General features: G+C 37.9%; 1 protein-coding gene across 3 annotated transcripts in view; it reads left to right on the top strand.

Annotated features, from left to right (window-relative positions):
• The window catches only part of LOC150100267 (relaxin receptor 2-like), a 94,001-nt gene that overhangs the window by 29,802 nt on the left and 47,231 nt on the right, over positions 1-16,968 (top strand). For all 3 annotated transcript variants that reach the window (XM_090402449.1, XM_090402448.1, XM_090402447.1), the window contains exon 2: positions 15,633-15,752. Coding sequence is in view for 2 of the 3 variants with exons in the window: in XM_090402448.1 (XP_090258574.1) it covers positions 15,633-15,752 (120 nt within the window). In the remaining variant the exon portion in view is untranslated. The remainder of the gene's footprint in view (positions 1-15,632; positions 15,753-16,968) is intronic.

The raw sequence follows: 16,968 nt of genomic DNA, 5'->3' as shown, positions 1-16,968 counted from the left end.
AAACTATACTGGGCAATGCCCATTATGACTTAATATTTTATATAATACAAAAATATGAACAGACTTTTTTTTTTTTAAGAAAAACGTATGTTGCATCGGACAAGTAATGAGAGAATGCGATATCTGTGGCGTCATCTGGCGTAGATAATACAAAATCGGGTAACGATATACCGAACTTTTTTTTTTTTTTCTCATATCCTTTATCCCTAACTAACCAAAGTTTGGAAATAATAACCAGTTCTATTCTTCGCCGTCACCAAAATCTGAGCACACATAGCTATTGGTAAATTTCGTACTTCGGTGCTCTGGCCATTGGTGCGAGAGTACTGAAGACAATAGCTTGCGATCATCTCGTGATCATATCCATTTTGAAGGTTTACCAAAGTAGTTTTTATTTTTCTTGGGAATAATAATGTTCTTTATTGGTTTTCTTATAAATTATTGTTTCAATTTTTAAACCCCTTTACAATGTTATATATAACATAGCATATACAGCTTTCAACAATATTATAAGTCTGTTATGACAGTGCTTCCCAAACTTCTGGATGTCAGGGCCCCCTTTGCAAAAATTAAAATATTTCACGGCCCCCCTCGAAAAAAAATCCTAATAGAGAGATATATTATAATAATATTTATTGTATTTATATTCAATACAAAACATACACAGCGAATATTGCAAAAATTAAATGCATATATTACATTTTTTTCCTCTTACCGTTTGGTTCTGAAGACAATGCGGGCTGTTCTGGTAAAATATGAAATACTGTCCTTTTTTTGAGTCTGTTTCTGCTTCTTCGTGGGGATTTTTTTTTTATTGTTTATCAGCCACTTATCCATCTCAGGATTAAAATTTTTAACGTAGAATAGATCAAATAATATCACCACTTACCGATACTGGCACACCACAGACTGATAATATGAAATTAGTGAATATTACCTGAATAAGGGATCCCCGGACCAGGAACATTTTTCTCTTTTGTGACTTTTCTCCCTTTACAGTAATTAAGCCTAACGCGAAACAGACAGCAAAGGCAGGTTATTAAAACTGCATATGATTGGTGCGGTATTAACAAAAGATCGCGCAACCGAAAGATAAAAGCATAGCTGACAATTGAGTTGAAATGCTAACTCTCTTCAACCGAATTCCATATGTGAAACTGCCATAACATTCATTATATATATATATATTACTTAGTTTTAACACTTTTAAGAATTTTAACACGTTCGGTTGAATTTTATTGCTGCCTTGGGAAATCGAACTCACACACATCTAATTAATAACAATAGTTTTTGGGGTGGGGGGGGGGGGGGGTGGGGGGGGGGGGGGGTGGGGGGGGGGGGGGGTGGGGGGGGGGGGGGGTGGGGGGGGGGGGGGGTGGGGGGGGGGGGGGGTGGGGGGGGGGGGGGGTGGGGGGGGGGGGGGGTGGGGGGGGGGGGGGGTGGGGGGGGGGGGGGGTGGGGGGGGGGGGGGGTGGGGGGGGGGGGGGGTGGGGGGGGGGGGGGGTGGGGGGGGGGGGGGGTGGGGGGGGGGGGGGGTGGGGGGGGGGGGGGGTGGGGGGGGGGGGGGGTGGGGGGGGGGGGGGGTGGGGGGGGGGGGGGGTGGGGGGGGGGGGGGGTGGGGGGGGGGGGGGGTGGGGGGGGGGGGGGGTGGGGGGGGGGGGGGGTGGGGGGGGGGGGGGGTGGGGGGGGGGGGGGGTGGGGGGGGGGGGGGGTGGGGGGGGGGGGGGGTGGGGGGGGGGGGGGGTGGGGGGGGGGGGGGGTGGGGGGGGGGGGGGGTGGGGGGGGGGGGGGATTTTAATCTTTATTAAAAAAAGAAATCCGTTAACGCCTTTTTATTCCCGTATAGGGAGTAGGCGAGGCCATTTAGCCCTATCTAACTTTTGGAGACTGAGTGGGCAGTTCAATCTCCACGGGTACCCAATCAGAGATAGCTGGCCCAAGGCTATCACTAATTAAGCAGCACACAGTGAAGAGAGACGGCTCAATATGTACCGCCATCTCGTGGTCCCTAACCCTAACACAATATATTTAATGTCTGAAATAATGTGGGTTCAACGTCGATTTTCTTGAGTTTACGGGACGAAAAACAATAGTTTCCGGGAGAAAAAAACCCGCTTGCCCGTGTCAGAGAGCGACTAACTCGGGAACCGGTTGAAAAAAGGCTTAGAAAAATTTCCTATAGTCGCTGACCAGATTCGAAAGCAAGTCTTCCTTCGTTCGGTCAAGCGCTGTGGTGTGTAAACGCCACATTCATTGAGCTACACAGGCTCTTATTATATACACTTATGATACAAAACCTACTTAAGAAATTTAGGTAAGTTTGCTTGTTTGTTTGAGAGAGAAAGACGGGGAAAGATGGTTTTTTTTTACAGAGAAAACCGAGTTATCTCTCGAAGATTAACTCTATTATTCCCGAATGTTATCCTAGTGGTGTTATTGAAATAACACCACCAGTATATGAAACAAAACCAGACAAGTCTTGAAGAGAAAATTTCATATACAAAGATAAATACATATTTTTTGTTTACATGTTGTAACAAGCATTTCTATAATGTAGTTTGGTAAGAACAATGCAATGTGTACCGTTTGACTGAAAAGATATGGGTTCAAATCCCTTTTAGGTCCTGAGGAACGTTTAGAAAGTTGTATGGAGACGAAAGGACATTTCATTTTAGTAACGTTGGCACTCCCCCCTCTTCCCCCCCCCCCAAAAAAAAGAACTTCTGGAAAACACATGCAGGTAATTCAAATCTGTGATGCAGTATCTCATACATACAGACAGATGTTAAAAATCATTATATCAAAAGCAGTATTATAATTATAATTATTATTATTATTATTACGTTAGTATATGGATAGAGAAGAATCCTGGGAGTCCAAAGTGCACCTTAAGTGACCGATCCAAGTAATGATCGTTGTATGGGCAGTATGTGGATGGATTAAATTAGATCGAGGGAAAATTAGTACTTAAACTTGTGGTACTCATCGCGGAACAGCGAGGTTAATAAATATCATAAACGGGGACTAATTATATACAGCATAAGCTTGCTTTTGCGTATTGTGAAGCGCGCTAAGTTTTATTAGGGCTATTTTGTCCCTTTACGCAAACCGTGAGTCCAAATTAGAATCCCAGCTCGAAATTCTTTCTGCTCATTTGCATAAATTTCATTTCCTAATGGGGGGGGGTGCGTTTACTTCTCACTGCTTTATGCCAGTAACGCGCGTGGGTTTAAGCACTCTGCTGAATAAAGGACTGTCTTTATTAGCTTCTCACGGACATTGCTAATGGAAGATACCCGCTATGGGAGGCAAATTAGATGATCATAATGATCCCCCAGTAATTGATGTACTTTTCGCAAACACGCGTGTAAACTTTTTAAAAGTTTCTCTGAAAACGGGTTTCAATTTGTGATGGAACATTAAAAACTTCGGCTTTTAGTAGACTGTTAATTAACCTTTGATAATCAGAGCAAAGACCTAGTTAATCGTTAATCATTAAGCTTAAAATTCTTTGAAATATTTGACGGAAAATGCGAAAATGAAAGTTAGAATGGTCGTTGATAGAATCGGATATTAAATGGTTTATATTTCAAGGAATGTGTCACGTGTTAGTGTCCGCTAAGAATAACCAAGATTCTCCTTGTGATTTTCATTCTGAGAGGGAAGTCTCATTTCAATCTCCGATTCCAAACCCACATTGATAGATCGATATTCATAGTGTTAATTATTTTTCAGCAATATAAATTCCAGTTTTTGCTTTAGTGTGCCAACTTATCTTCAACCATTCGTTGAGTGGACTGATTTCGTAACTATGATTATATATATTAATATTACAAGGAAATGAAAAAAATTATTAGTTCATCTGTAATTCATAAAGTTATAATATTGCGTACGGTCAGTCAGGTTAACGAAGACCTGTTTTCTTTTGGTCTCACTGCTTGGATGCAATATGGTCACTTCCGTACCTCCTTAGGGTTTTTGGGAAGTCACTGACAGAAAAATAAGTAATAGGGTCGCAACACCCTTTCTGTACAGACTTAGTGAGACAATCACAAACATTCATGCCCGTGGTGGGATTCGTGCCAGTCTATTCGTTGGACAGCGGATACGCTATCCAACCAGGAAACCAGGACGGTGCCGATGACAGTGTTCTAGACCACTCCATTGCACATATCAAGAAATATATTGTTCTGATGTTGGGTAATGTTGACCTTCCAACCGCCAAAATTATTAAATTCTCCAAACAACAAAAACTACATCTTGAAATACATCTTAAAGCTTTTGAAACGATTGTTTAACTAAGGGGAAAAATACATTATTTGGTCAACCCGCAGGTGCGGCTGAAATTCTATAGGCACTTTCATTCTTTTATTCCATGTTTTAATTTTCTTTTAATTCAAATGTTCAATAACTCGAGATGCAAAAATCCAGTAATGCGATAGTGGACCATCTCAAATGTCCTCGGACCGTACAGATTGCTCCTCGTCCATAGCAGAATAGAAGTATTGGAAATGGAATATGGACGAAGGCAACAAGAACACGAAACAAGTATATTATTTCTGTTAAGTGTGCTCACCGACCGGTCTGATCTTCAGAAGATAAACGTTTATCATCTCTTTATGAGAACAAATAATGGCATTCGGTAGAAAATATTCTTACAAACGTTCTTCGCTCGAGTCAACACGGGATTCAAATCCGCGTCTTTGCAAAACTAATTCTCACGATTGCGCTATGCAGATACATAGTCAGAGAAGAGAGCCACTACTGGTACCGGATTACAACCTGTTGGCAGGATTTTCGTCAAAAATGTATTGCTATTCCATGAAATCATGCAGATAATTTGTCCATCTTCTATCATCTCGGATGTTATTTCCTTCACTGGAAGGATAAATCCAGTCGCGCCCTCAGGATCAGTTGCAATGACTATTGAACATAATAAAACGCTACAATCAGTATTATAAATTCTACAACTTATCTTTTTTCTTTCTCAGTCTCGAACTCCTATCACGTCATCTTAATGTCCTTGCGCGCACACGCAAACAGCGTTCTCATCACCACCCCATTACTTCCACTATTTTTCCGCGTCAGCTATAACGTTGTGTCCGAAGTTCACAAATCAAAAGTGGCGACTCCAATTCACTGTAGCCAGCTGAGTATAAAGATCGTATCTCGCGCCCCATTTCTACCCGTCCCTTGTCTTTCCCTCGAACATTCGGTTCGTAGGCAGTTCAAAGCCCTCTACTCTTGTCTTTCTCGTACGCTGGGGTCATCTTCGTAATTTCCATCATATTTCATGCGGCCACGTGACCTGCGTTGAAGATACGCCGCCCCGCCTGCCTCTGATAAGACCTTCACCTGTCAGACACTATCTCCGAGGGCTGTTTCATTGCATGCTTGTGACGTCATCGCAACAGTTTCCGTTTTCAGTGATTTGCTTCATCGTAACCTTTGATGGGCTACAATGATGTAAAACCCACAACGCAGTCAAACTGTAACATTATTATTATTACTTAACAGAAATCGCACATTTTGAGGGAGATTTCACTGCTTAAGCATATAAAATTTAATTGCAAGCCACACTCAGTTTAATTAACGTCATATCCTCAGCTGCGGCACACGACCAATATAATCGTAGGAAGAATATACATTCGACTGAGATAGCGGGATAGATAAAGAGAAACAGAGAGAGAGAGAGAGAGAGAGGAATTAATTGAACAACAGTTGTTGATAAAGGAAATAGATAGGTTGTTGGTTGTTATAGATTTATGGCCGAAGCAACTCAGGCGGTGAGGCCAGTGTAATTATATTTCCTAATTGTGTGTTCCTATGGTTTGTCTGTTTTGTGAGATGAAAAGCCCGGGTTTCCAGGAGGAAACAACTTGACATCGGAAGAGACAGGGGTTGATTGGTTAAAGTTGCTCTTAGACATTTAACTCCACAAAGAATATGTATGTATCGACTGTGCGTATTTTCCTAACGATGTATTTATTTATTTTTGACAAGAGAAAAAAATTCATCTCGCCCTTCAATTAGATGCCCCTCGTGTCCTAGACAGATTTGGACCCGAGTGTTTACAACCGAAGACGAGTCTTATTCTTTCAGTTGCATGAGAGATCTTAAAGGGAAGAAAGCAGACAGACTTTGGGTCAGAGAGAGAGAGAGAGAGAGAGAGATTAACGCCATTAACGTATAGAGGTAAGAAGAGAGTCAGACAAGCATTGCGAAACACAGAAGGATGAAAACAAGCATTGTTTAAAATGTTAATACAAAACTAAGATGACTTGTACGTCTTCCGCTCACGCACCTAGTAACACTGACCTCTGTGTAAACAGTAGCTGGCGACAATAACATGTTTGGATTGTCAGTTTATTCAGGGAGGTCGGTCCTTCCTCCCCCCCCCCTCCTAAAAATCACCGAACGAGGTCACTGTTAACGGAGTGTCACTTGCAGTTGACTCGCTGTTGTTTCTTGCATGGTGTGATGTTGCAATCTTCAATGACTGAAGTGGTTTTTAGCCTATGCTAACTTATCACACTAACGGAATAATTATTTTCTTGTTTCCCAAACTTTTCGATGATTATCACTTTTTTTTTGTCCCTGATGACTTCATTTCCCTTTTTCTGTAGTGCACGTGGATCTGTGTTTCGCTAGGTGTTAGGAAACGTGTAGGTAATGGCCACATTCTCCCAGAAGACCTACATCAAGTACTTTTCCCTCTCGTCCATACACATACACGCACACATAGGCGTCATCGTTTCCATGACGACGAAGCAGCAGTTATAGGAAATGTTCCGAGTAACTTCCGGATGTCTCGAAGCGAGCAGTAACGTGAACTACCAGCTATTCTTGATGCTATTTGTTGACCAGTGGGACACTGAAACCGAGTTTGGCCGCTAACACATATCAACGATTACCCTCATACTTGTATACGGAAAAGAGTGCTGCAATTGCACTGACAATGACCGAACCTTCCATTACGTTGAAGGAAAAAAAAACAGGTTAAGAGAGATAAAAAATAAAACCAACAACGTGGGAGGGGGGATGACCTCATCCTCCTTGCTCGTGAAGAATATGATTTATCTCTTGTTCTTCGCAGCCATTTCTCACTGTCCTGTCAGCGACTAAGAAAGATAGCTTTTGCGCGTGGATGGCTCTCGGATTGCGTTTGTGGGAGGTAGTTAGTCGGAGGGTATGGAGGAGAAAGATAAAGAAGAGATAATCAATGGTAAGTCGACGCTTTGAACAGATAGACCAAAGAAAGGTATACGGAAATTGCCGCAAGGAACTGGTTTAATGAGAAAATCCATCTACTCTTTGTCGCATATTTCACTGATTCTATCCTCTTTCCCTCTAGATACGCATATGCATTCCACATATATTATCCACGTAATTTATTTTGTTTCTTTGGACATAATAGTGCAACAATAATAAAGTACATTATATTTTACTTAAATAATACTTTTAAACATATTATAGATATTGTATTTACTCTTAAATGTTGCATAACACAATATTATACACAGTTCTCAGGTATAACTTCAGCTATTATACTCGAAAAAGGGCCTAGTTGTTAAGTATTTTCATTTTTTTAAATAGTCATTCTAGCTACAAACGTTGAAAAGTCTATAATAACTTCTAAGACTTCGACTGGTTTGAAATTCCCAGAACGACCATATACAATGCAAGGATTTGGTCGAAATCCGTTGTACGACGCGACCTTTAAAGGTATCTGTACACGAAGCTCCCCCATCTCAATAATCTTCCTGTTGGTTCGAATTAAGTGGAATTTCCCAGGACCTTCAGCAATAATAAGAAACTATTGGATCGACCAACTCTATTCGAAATCGATTAAACTGTGCGATCTGTTGATTTCACTACCAGTTATACTATCCACGATGTTGCTTACTATTATAGAGTAGTTAATAGAATTAGTTACAGGAAATAGTTACACGAAGAAATAACGCAACAGAAAAATTCATCTCTAAGTATGGGGGGGGGGGGCATACTATTATCACTATATTCTAACTATGGATTTGTCTGTACACAAAAACAAGAGCGATATATTACTTGAGTTTAACTTACCTATGAATTGAAGATATTTGTGAAGCGCCTTCCCCCACAGCTATATTAAAATAGAAACAAAATGTTGTAATAAATATAATTTTTACAAACTATTTAATATTATTGTTTCTTGTATATTAAAATAAATTCGTTTGTTACGTACGGTAATATACTATACAATGAAATAGCAAAAATGAATTTCTGAAATCAAGTTAGAATATAGTGACGGCTCTTTTCCCCGTATAGAGAATGATGCTTTCATCCATGGATACTCGAATGAGGGTTTGCTTACCATTGTAATGAATATTAGAACAGGGCATACGGCATTTTATCCACATCTGTGCATCACTACTTTGTGAATATACTGCGAGTAGCTCCAGTAAGCGGGTTATCCTATAAATGCAATGTGAATACAATTTTCAGTCCAGTGAAACACGAAATACATTCGCTTACCATTATATTAGTAAGCAGTTTAGATATTTAATGAACAAAGGTTCATAGGACTTTATTCAGCGCTGTGAACTTAAAAGTTGTCTTCACACTGCCAATTGTCTTTGTTCTGAATACTGGGATGACAAAGGCGTCACTTGCTGTGAGATTTCTAAGGGTCACTGACTGTTTCACTTTTTTTTTTTTTGAGACTCTCTCTCTCTCTCTCTCTCTCTCTCTCTCTCTCTCTCTCTCTCTCTCTCTCTCTCTATCTATCCACACACACATACAGTAGGAACTTAATCCTGCCAAAAAAGAATGGGTTTGTTTGCCAAAGCTTCATAAAGCTTTTCTTCGTGTCGCATTCCAATCTTAGATTTCCTTCATGACGCAAGCTGTAAAATGCGGGGAGGGGGATCGCTTAAATCCAGAGAACACGTGAAAGATTTCCCAAAATTGTGTTTTTTTTTTCTTTTTTTTTTTTTTTCCTACCAAACGTATTGTGCTCAAAGTCAGTCAAGAAAACAAAGCAAGAGGAAATAGAAATATAGTAGTGAGAATAAAATTCCCGCAGTAATTATAAATTCTAAATATAAGTGACCATTGCTGAAAGTACTAATAATACTTAATGACTATAAATACTTGTAACTAAAACTTGGAAGTTTTAGTTCCCATGACAGACAGGATCTGTTCCTGCAAGACGCCATGCAAAGGTGTTTTTTTTCCCTAATGCCTGCAAGCATTAATTATAATTGATACTGTTTTCGTTTTTAAGAAGAAATAAAAAAAGAATATAATATTAAAATATGGTTGAAATGAATCAAATAAAGCAATCCTGAGTCTTAATATAAATAACCTTAGTACAATACACCGTTAGCAGTGAATTAAATACGATCATATTTTTATATTACAGGCTCCATATGTTCTTCATTCTCATATGCATTTAATGATTTCGTATCTGGTAACTCTCGTTACATCGTTACATTTAATGTTATTCAAGATAGATCAAATAAAAAACCAAACAGAAGAAAAATGAACAGTAAACTAATTTAATTATACATAGGCAGAATATTTCTCCTAGTCTATAAACGACTATAATTTCCTATTATCTACAATAATAGGAATTTGTTTATTTTCTCATGGGGAAGGTTCAAGCGATGGTACTTTAATTATCTTTTTATGCCAGACATCTAAGTGCTTCCGTTTTGATTTATTCATCCATTTTGTGTCTTTTGTATTTTTAATTCCATTTCTCAGTAAATCTTTTAATTCTATGTTCTGCAGCGATACTCAAATCAATTTGATGCAATAATTTTAGGACGAATATGTTATTTTTTATTATAATCGAAAACGGGCTAAAAGTCAACCAAATACAGCTGCCAACCACATAAAATTCGCAAGTTAAGCATAGAAGCAGACGATTCAAGGTATGGCATTTACACATGCGCACTAGACCTTTAGCGTTATCACTGTATAAATGTGTTTGTACTAAATGACTAAATATAATCCTAAAAAAGTGATTGAATAAAACATAATTTCTGAAGTAATTAAGAACTTCAAAATTATGATATATAAAGCAATAAAATACAAAATAACTTGACATAATATCCGAGTTTTTTTATTTTTTATTTGTCATCTTAAGGAGGGACAATAGACGATGTCACTCTAAAAGCAAAAAAAAAACTCGATTTCATCTAGCAGTCGACTGTAAGTGATCATATCTTCAAGAGCCTATTATAAGTGACAGTAGTGGTTTGCGATCGCTCTATTATACTAAAAGATCCGCAGGACAAAACAAACTCAATTGTTTTTATTAGCTCATAAGATAAGTCTGCTTTTTTCCGGCTGCTGTCTCGTATGTCATCCTTTATCTAGAGAGCTTCAAGATACGATGGAAGGAACCCTTTCTTACTCGCATTTACTAATATGTCTTGAAGGCGTTTTCATTTCTTGGAATATTCAGAGGAAAGCTTCTAAATCAGTTTATAATAAATTCCTAATTAAAAATTAATTCATTGTTTCGCATTAAATTTGAAATAACACAGTTTTCAAAATCCGTCTATGTATCGAAATGAGATTTATGTAATTTTTATTATACAGAAAGAACGTATTCGATAGCTTTACATATTACATTTATGAATTATATTTTGCCTTCTTCTTTCATGATGGTGAAACCTGTGGGTTATTTTATACGAGTGTCTGAAATGCAAGCTTTGTTTATAAAACAAGGAAACAATGCCTTCGAAATGGGCTGACAAATTAATGTGTCCAACATAAAGATTTCCAATCTATCGATCCTTCCTTTGTTTAAGGAAAGTGATCAAATATTCAATAAAATTTACATAAATGGTGATGATGCCATGGATATATTACCGGCTTTTGCACTGAGTCAATCCTCGCCCGAGCAAATGACAGGTATTTCAGATTTGTTTAGAAAATATGCGATGAATGCCGTCTCCTGTAAGAGAAGAAAAGTTTAAAATGTGAAGAATATTGAGTCGCACCAACGCAGAATCGTAATTAGTTATTGTAGCAGACTGCGCCATTGACGAATGGTGTCTGGAAATATCAAACTGGTAATCAATGTAGCACTCCTTTAAGTATTTGTGGAAATTGCAAATGGCTGCATTGTGCATATATTATCATTGTCATAAATGCCGGTGTTTCGAGTTTTATTAATAACTTATTAAATTCCAAAGCCAAACATCACACGAATTAGAATATTCTGTCGCATAACATTTGAATATAATAACGGTAAACATATTAAGGAATAGAAACAAACACGAAGCTGTTATGAAATAGCTAATAATTAAAACCATGACATGACATGAGTTGTAAGTTGTCATAGTAACATTTCTTTTATAAGTTGTGCGTGTTAAAGTGAAAGCGCCAATGAAAGAGTTAACTGTGTATCACGTGTCTCAGCAGCAGATCAAATGTCCAATATAGTTTACTAAAACTGAACATGACTGATAAATTTTCGTGACGAAGTTGGATATCAAATTTCTTTTCAGTTAAGATTAAATTAGCATTGCATCGTTTTGTATGCATACATATAAATAAATATGGCAGAAATTGTATGCATAAAATCGATGCTTCTTTGAATCTAAAACAAGCATATGCTAAAAGGGAAAACCACATCCACATGGAGATAAAACTTGTTTTAGATTCAAAGAAGCATCGATATTATGCATAGAATTTCTGCCATATTTATTTATATGTATGCATACAAAACGATATGCATACACACTTTATATGTGCTGCCTTTCTCAATTCAACAGTTTCTTATCACTAATATTAGCGTCTTTGCTGGTGTCACCTTAAATAGTAGTAATATTTTCTCATTTGTTTTTCTTATTTTCTCGCTAACGGCATTGTCTTTCTCAATGGTTTAATGATTTCTTATTTGAAAAGAAAAAAAAAAAAAAACACGAGAGACCTTCCAAGAGTTCTGTCATAGTTGCTCATATAGGAAAACAGAATTTTGTAAAATGACGGATCATGATTATTATTACTGCCTGTATTAATAGTGTAAAAGTTCATCAAGTTAATCAATTGGATTTTCTATACCAATTGTTTATCAAGCTGTGGCGAGAAAGAAAACTAAAAAATGGAGCTTTGTATTGTCATGCAATTCTTACTACAAAGAATATGTGTCATTATCTTGAAATCATTTGAGGAATGTATATTCTGATTCTTATCTAATACCACTTTTAAACTGTCAATCGAATAACGATTTACGATAAACGATTTAAAAGTCCAGACCTGATTATTTCCCACGAATTAAACCCTAGTCAAAGTTGTCACAAGAGTTAAATTATCCCATCTTACTCTTAACAATTAGGCTCAACGGCTTTTCATGGCCAAGTTACTTATCTTCATATAAATCTAATTATCTGTGACTGGTTTGTATGTCCTGCGGGATGTAAAATGGAATTTTCCAGAAAGGGGGGGGGGGTCCTTGCCAGTTCTGTTAGAGATCAGTTAATTCTTCATCTGATAAGTCCGTATAAGATTCTTTACGTCCTGGAATGGATTCTAACTTGTAACCGAGGTTTTCCAACCAAATAACATTGGTGTTATGAACTGAGCTATGCAGGTTCTAGAGTAAGGTAGAGCTAAAGATCCATAGATCCATTCGAAGTATGCGTTGCTGTTCCCCCCCCCCCCCATGTAGATTCAAGTACCTTGTATTAGGTAAAACACAATTGGAAAATTATTTTTGAAATTAAAGATGTTTTTTTCTATTATGTAACTTCTTCTCCCTACTACGTATTAGGTCCACTGGCTTGTTACAGAGCTGACTTGAGCTCTTTTAAGTCGTACCAGTCCCGAGGATAAGGTGACTAGCTCTATGCCTTCCGGTATATCGTATGGCTGTATCTTGTGTGCTCAGGGTTTGCCTGCTTGCGGGAGGAAAAACTTCAGATAAACTGGGGAGAAAAACCCTGCTGTCCACGCCCAAGACCGGCTAACTTGGCTATATTTGAGAAAGATCCTTAAGCTCTTCAAAGATCCGGCGACGGGAATCGAACCCAGGACACTCCTTCCTAAGGCGTATGGTTGCGAAGCGCATAGCCACTAGGCTAACCGCGTGGACTTTGTAACATGTCATTCTATTATGTAGCATGTTATTATATCACTCTCTCTTCCTCTTTTATTTTCACAAAATCGCAACCTCTTCTTTCCGTCAACTGTAATTTGTGGACCACCCAAGACCACACATGGAAACAGCAAATGTTACTTCAGTAAAATATACGATGACACTTGACTTGCTTATATATGTGATATAATTTTAATCGAATGTAGTTAATAAATTTATTATATGTGAAATTAATGGGGAATCTTAGTTCTCTGCTTTCTCATTGGAACTAGAATTGCATTTGGAATGACTACTTTTATGAAACATTTCTTACATTTTGCTAATAAACTGACGTACTGAGAAGTGCTTTACATTTTACACTTCAGTTTTAGTCCACCATATCTTTGGCGATCTGTTGATGTAATAGTGGCCGAAGATTTTAAATTTTCACAGTGGTAGATTATCTTATAAGAGAAGCATATCATACTGAGAAAGAAGTAGATAAGCAGCATCTTAAAAGTGGAAATTAGAAATAGAATTAAGTGAAGCATGTCCAATTTTGGCCCTAATTGTTGTTCGAGGGGGTGAGTTACTTATTACAGTACTTGGTTCAGAATCCCTGATGGATCCCGATTGATCCTTTGGGACACAGGGTATTGCAATATACACAGTATATAAAGCACTTTCTTTTAGGTCAGCAATAAGTACGTGAGTGGTCTGAGCAGTTCTCGGCCTCGACCATAGATGGCAACACTATCGGCAAGAGATTTTTTTTTTCTAAGTTGGTACATCTGTCATAAGCATTCATGTGAAATTGCAAGTCATTCTATCAAATAGTTTGTTTGTTACAGCTGTCTGAAGCAACAGTATTTGTTGTATGTATCCCTTGAAATGAATAAAATTGAGTATCGTGCGGTTATAAAATTCTTTGTAAAAGAAGGTTTAACGCCAAAAGAAATTCATTCGAAGTTCATAAAAGCTTATGGGCGCTCTTCTCCTTCGTTTTCAACAATTAAGAAATGGGCCGCGGAGTTTAAAAGTGGCCGTACCAGCCTTGAAGATGATCCAAGTGAAGGACATCCAAAAAGTGTAACACCACCAGAAATCATTGATCAAGTGCACGATTATGGTATTGGATGACTGGCGAGTCAAAGTGTGTGAAATTGCTGAGACTATAGGCATTTCAAAAAAACGCGTAGGATATATTTTGCATGAAGAATTGCATATGAAAAAGCTTTGCGGAAGATCGGTGCCGCATTTGCTCAGCAGATCAAAAACGCACTCGCATGAAAATCTCTGAACAGTGCTTGGAGAGTTTTCACAAGAATAAAACTGATTTTGTGCGTCGATTTATTACTATGGATGAGACTTGGATTCACCATTACACACACACACAAGAATCCAAACAGCAGTCAACACAGGGCACAGAAGCCGGTTGTTCAGCGCCAAAGAAGAGAAGGTCGGTTCCATCAGCAAGAAAGGTCATGGCATCGGTGTTTTGGGATGCTAAATGCATTTTTTTTATTAATTATCTTGAAAATGGTAAAACAATAATTGGGGAATATTATTCTGATCTTTTAACCAGACTAAAAAAAAATTCATGAGAAAAGACCTGGTTTGCAGAAGAAAAAATCATCTTCCATCAGGACAATGCACCTGCCCACAAAGGTGTCTTGGCAATGTGAAAATTAAGGCATCTGCACTATGAATTGTTGGAACATCCACTCTATTCCCCAGATATGGCTCCCTCTGACTTCTATCTCTTCCCAATACTAAAACTCTTCCTCGCCGGTCAGCGTTTTTCTGCGAATCAAGAGGTGATTGCAGCTGTAGAGGGTATTTTGCAGATGTCTTACTGAGAACCACTAGATTGACGAGATAATGGTGCTGGAGCATCGCTGTAATAAATGTATTAGTCTTAAGGGAGATTATGTTAAAAAAATTAATTTTGAAATTATAAATTTGTTTTTTCATTGTTAGTCCGAGAATTTTTCAGACCACCCTCGTATCATGAAACTAATACACATTAAAATTTTACTTTATAAGCAACAGGAGCTGAGTAATATTTGATATTCACAAATTCTTCACATTCAAACTAATATCTGATTTTCATTTAATATTCCCTTACTTTATGCATAAAATAAATACAATCTGGGAACTTATGGATGTTTCTCTCTGGTTTGTTATTCCAGACGAGTTTCTGCAATCACTGTTTATCTGAACTTTATAATGTGTATCTTGCCATAAAACCACATTTTTTATGGACCACTTAATAGCGTCATTTAACGAAGAATTATCATACTAATCCCATCCGTAAGAATTAAGGGCTTTAATCAGCTCCACCTTTTAGAATAGTATAACTTGTTTACCCAAGCGTAAAGTATCCGACGTTGACCTGTAGATGGTCCCTTCACCCTTCTTTAAAACCATTGTCACGCACCGGATTGGAATACAGTTCAACACTTTATTAATGTTCTAAAGTTACTGCTGTTTAATTCATTGCTTAAACGTGATAAAATATCTATTTTGTGACCATCGTTCTTCTTCTTTTTAATTTCAGGAAGAACGCTTTGCAACCCTGAAGAATTTCCATGCGGGAATACTTCTGTTTGCATCAATAGAGCGCTCCACTGTGATGGAATAATCCACTGCGAAAAAGGGGAGGACGAACGAAAATGTGGTGAGTATAATATGTCACTTCCAGTAATGTGCTGCTAACACTAACAGTTGGAGTGGGGAATGGCAGGATGAATAAGAGAAACAAAAATAGAAACTGGAAAATTGACGCCGTTATGTTATCGCTATGAAACCGACTGCCGTAAATCAGGCGAAAGAGGCGACGACGACATGGCTGTTATCAACGAGGCGAATATTCTTTCGAAAGAAACCAGAAAAGCGCTAAGCATGAACTGTGACGTCATAAATACGTCACCTTCACCTCGAGACCACGTTTCTCTGTAAACTTAAACACTTCTGATTGTTTCGTATTAACCACGTGTGCGTATGTGTGAATAATTGAACTTCCTATCACTTCGAAAAACTTTAGATAATAAAGAACAGAAGGGCAATAAACTTATAATATCCTGATAAACAAAAATGCAGACGACTGGCATCTTTAAAAATAAAAAGAAATTCTTGAAATACTTCCTGACAGATTAAACCAGTTCAGTGCAAGTCTTTTAGCCCGTACAAGCAGTCTGAAGTCATCTATCTGACAAGACGCATATTATCATCAAAAATTCGTCATCTGTTCTTTCGAAGTTCAACGAAAAAAAAAAAGAAAGAATCTAATTATTAAAATCCAGCGAAGAGGAAAAGTACTGAGTTTCTTGTTCTTGTTCTACTGTTGTTTGTTGTTCCTAAAAGAACAAATGTGGTTAGATTTAATGCAAAATTAAATGCTTTGAATTTCACCATTATGTTTGCTATTGGTTCCTTATTGCTTTGTGACTTCTCTATATAATTTCTAGTGCAGGGGAAATGCTTTCAGTTTCGTAATAATCATCAAGCGACAGCCTCTCCGGAACCCATAAGTTCACCGTACATATATCACATATTTGGTTAGTGGAAGGTAAGCCATTTGCTTACAGCGCCATCTGCAATGTAGGTTACCGATATTAAGCAAAATGGAAGAATATATCACTATAAGAAACAAAAGAAGTTAAGGGATGGAAATACACGAGAGGAAAGAAAAATTGATCTATACTCCGGCTTCCTCTTTGAAATTGCAAGGCATTATAAAAATTGTTCAAGTTTTAAGATGGTTTGAAAGCAGATATACATCTAGTCATGTGAAGAATATTCTTTTTGAAATATTTTGAAACTTTTTTTTCTCCTATGATTAGTCGGCTAAAAGCATCCGAGTTACAAATGTGTTACACATCGAAATGTGACAC

This window comes from Typopeltis vanoorti, chromosome 13, assembly GCF_054136105.1.
Source record: "Typopeltis vanoorti isolate ZY-2024b chromosome 13, IOZ_Tvanoo_1.0, whole genome shotgun sequence".
Taxonomy (NCBI): Eukaryota; Metazoa; Arthropoda; class Arachnida; order Uropygi; family Thelyphonidae; genus Typopeltis; species Typopeltis vanoorti.
Note: the sequence above shows the minus strand (reverse complement) of the source record. Positions and strands in the feature narration are given on the sequence as shown.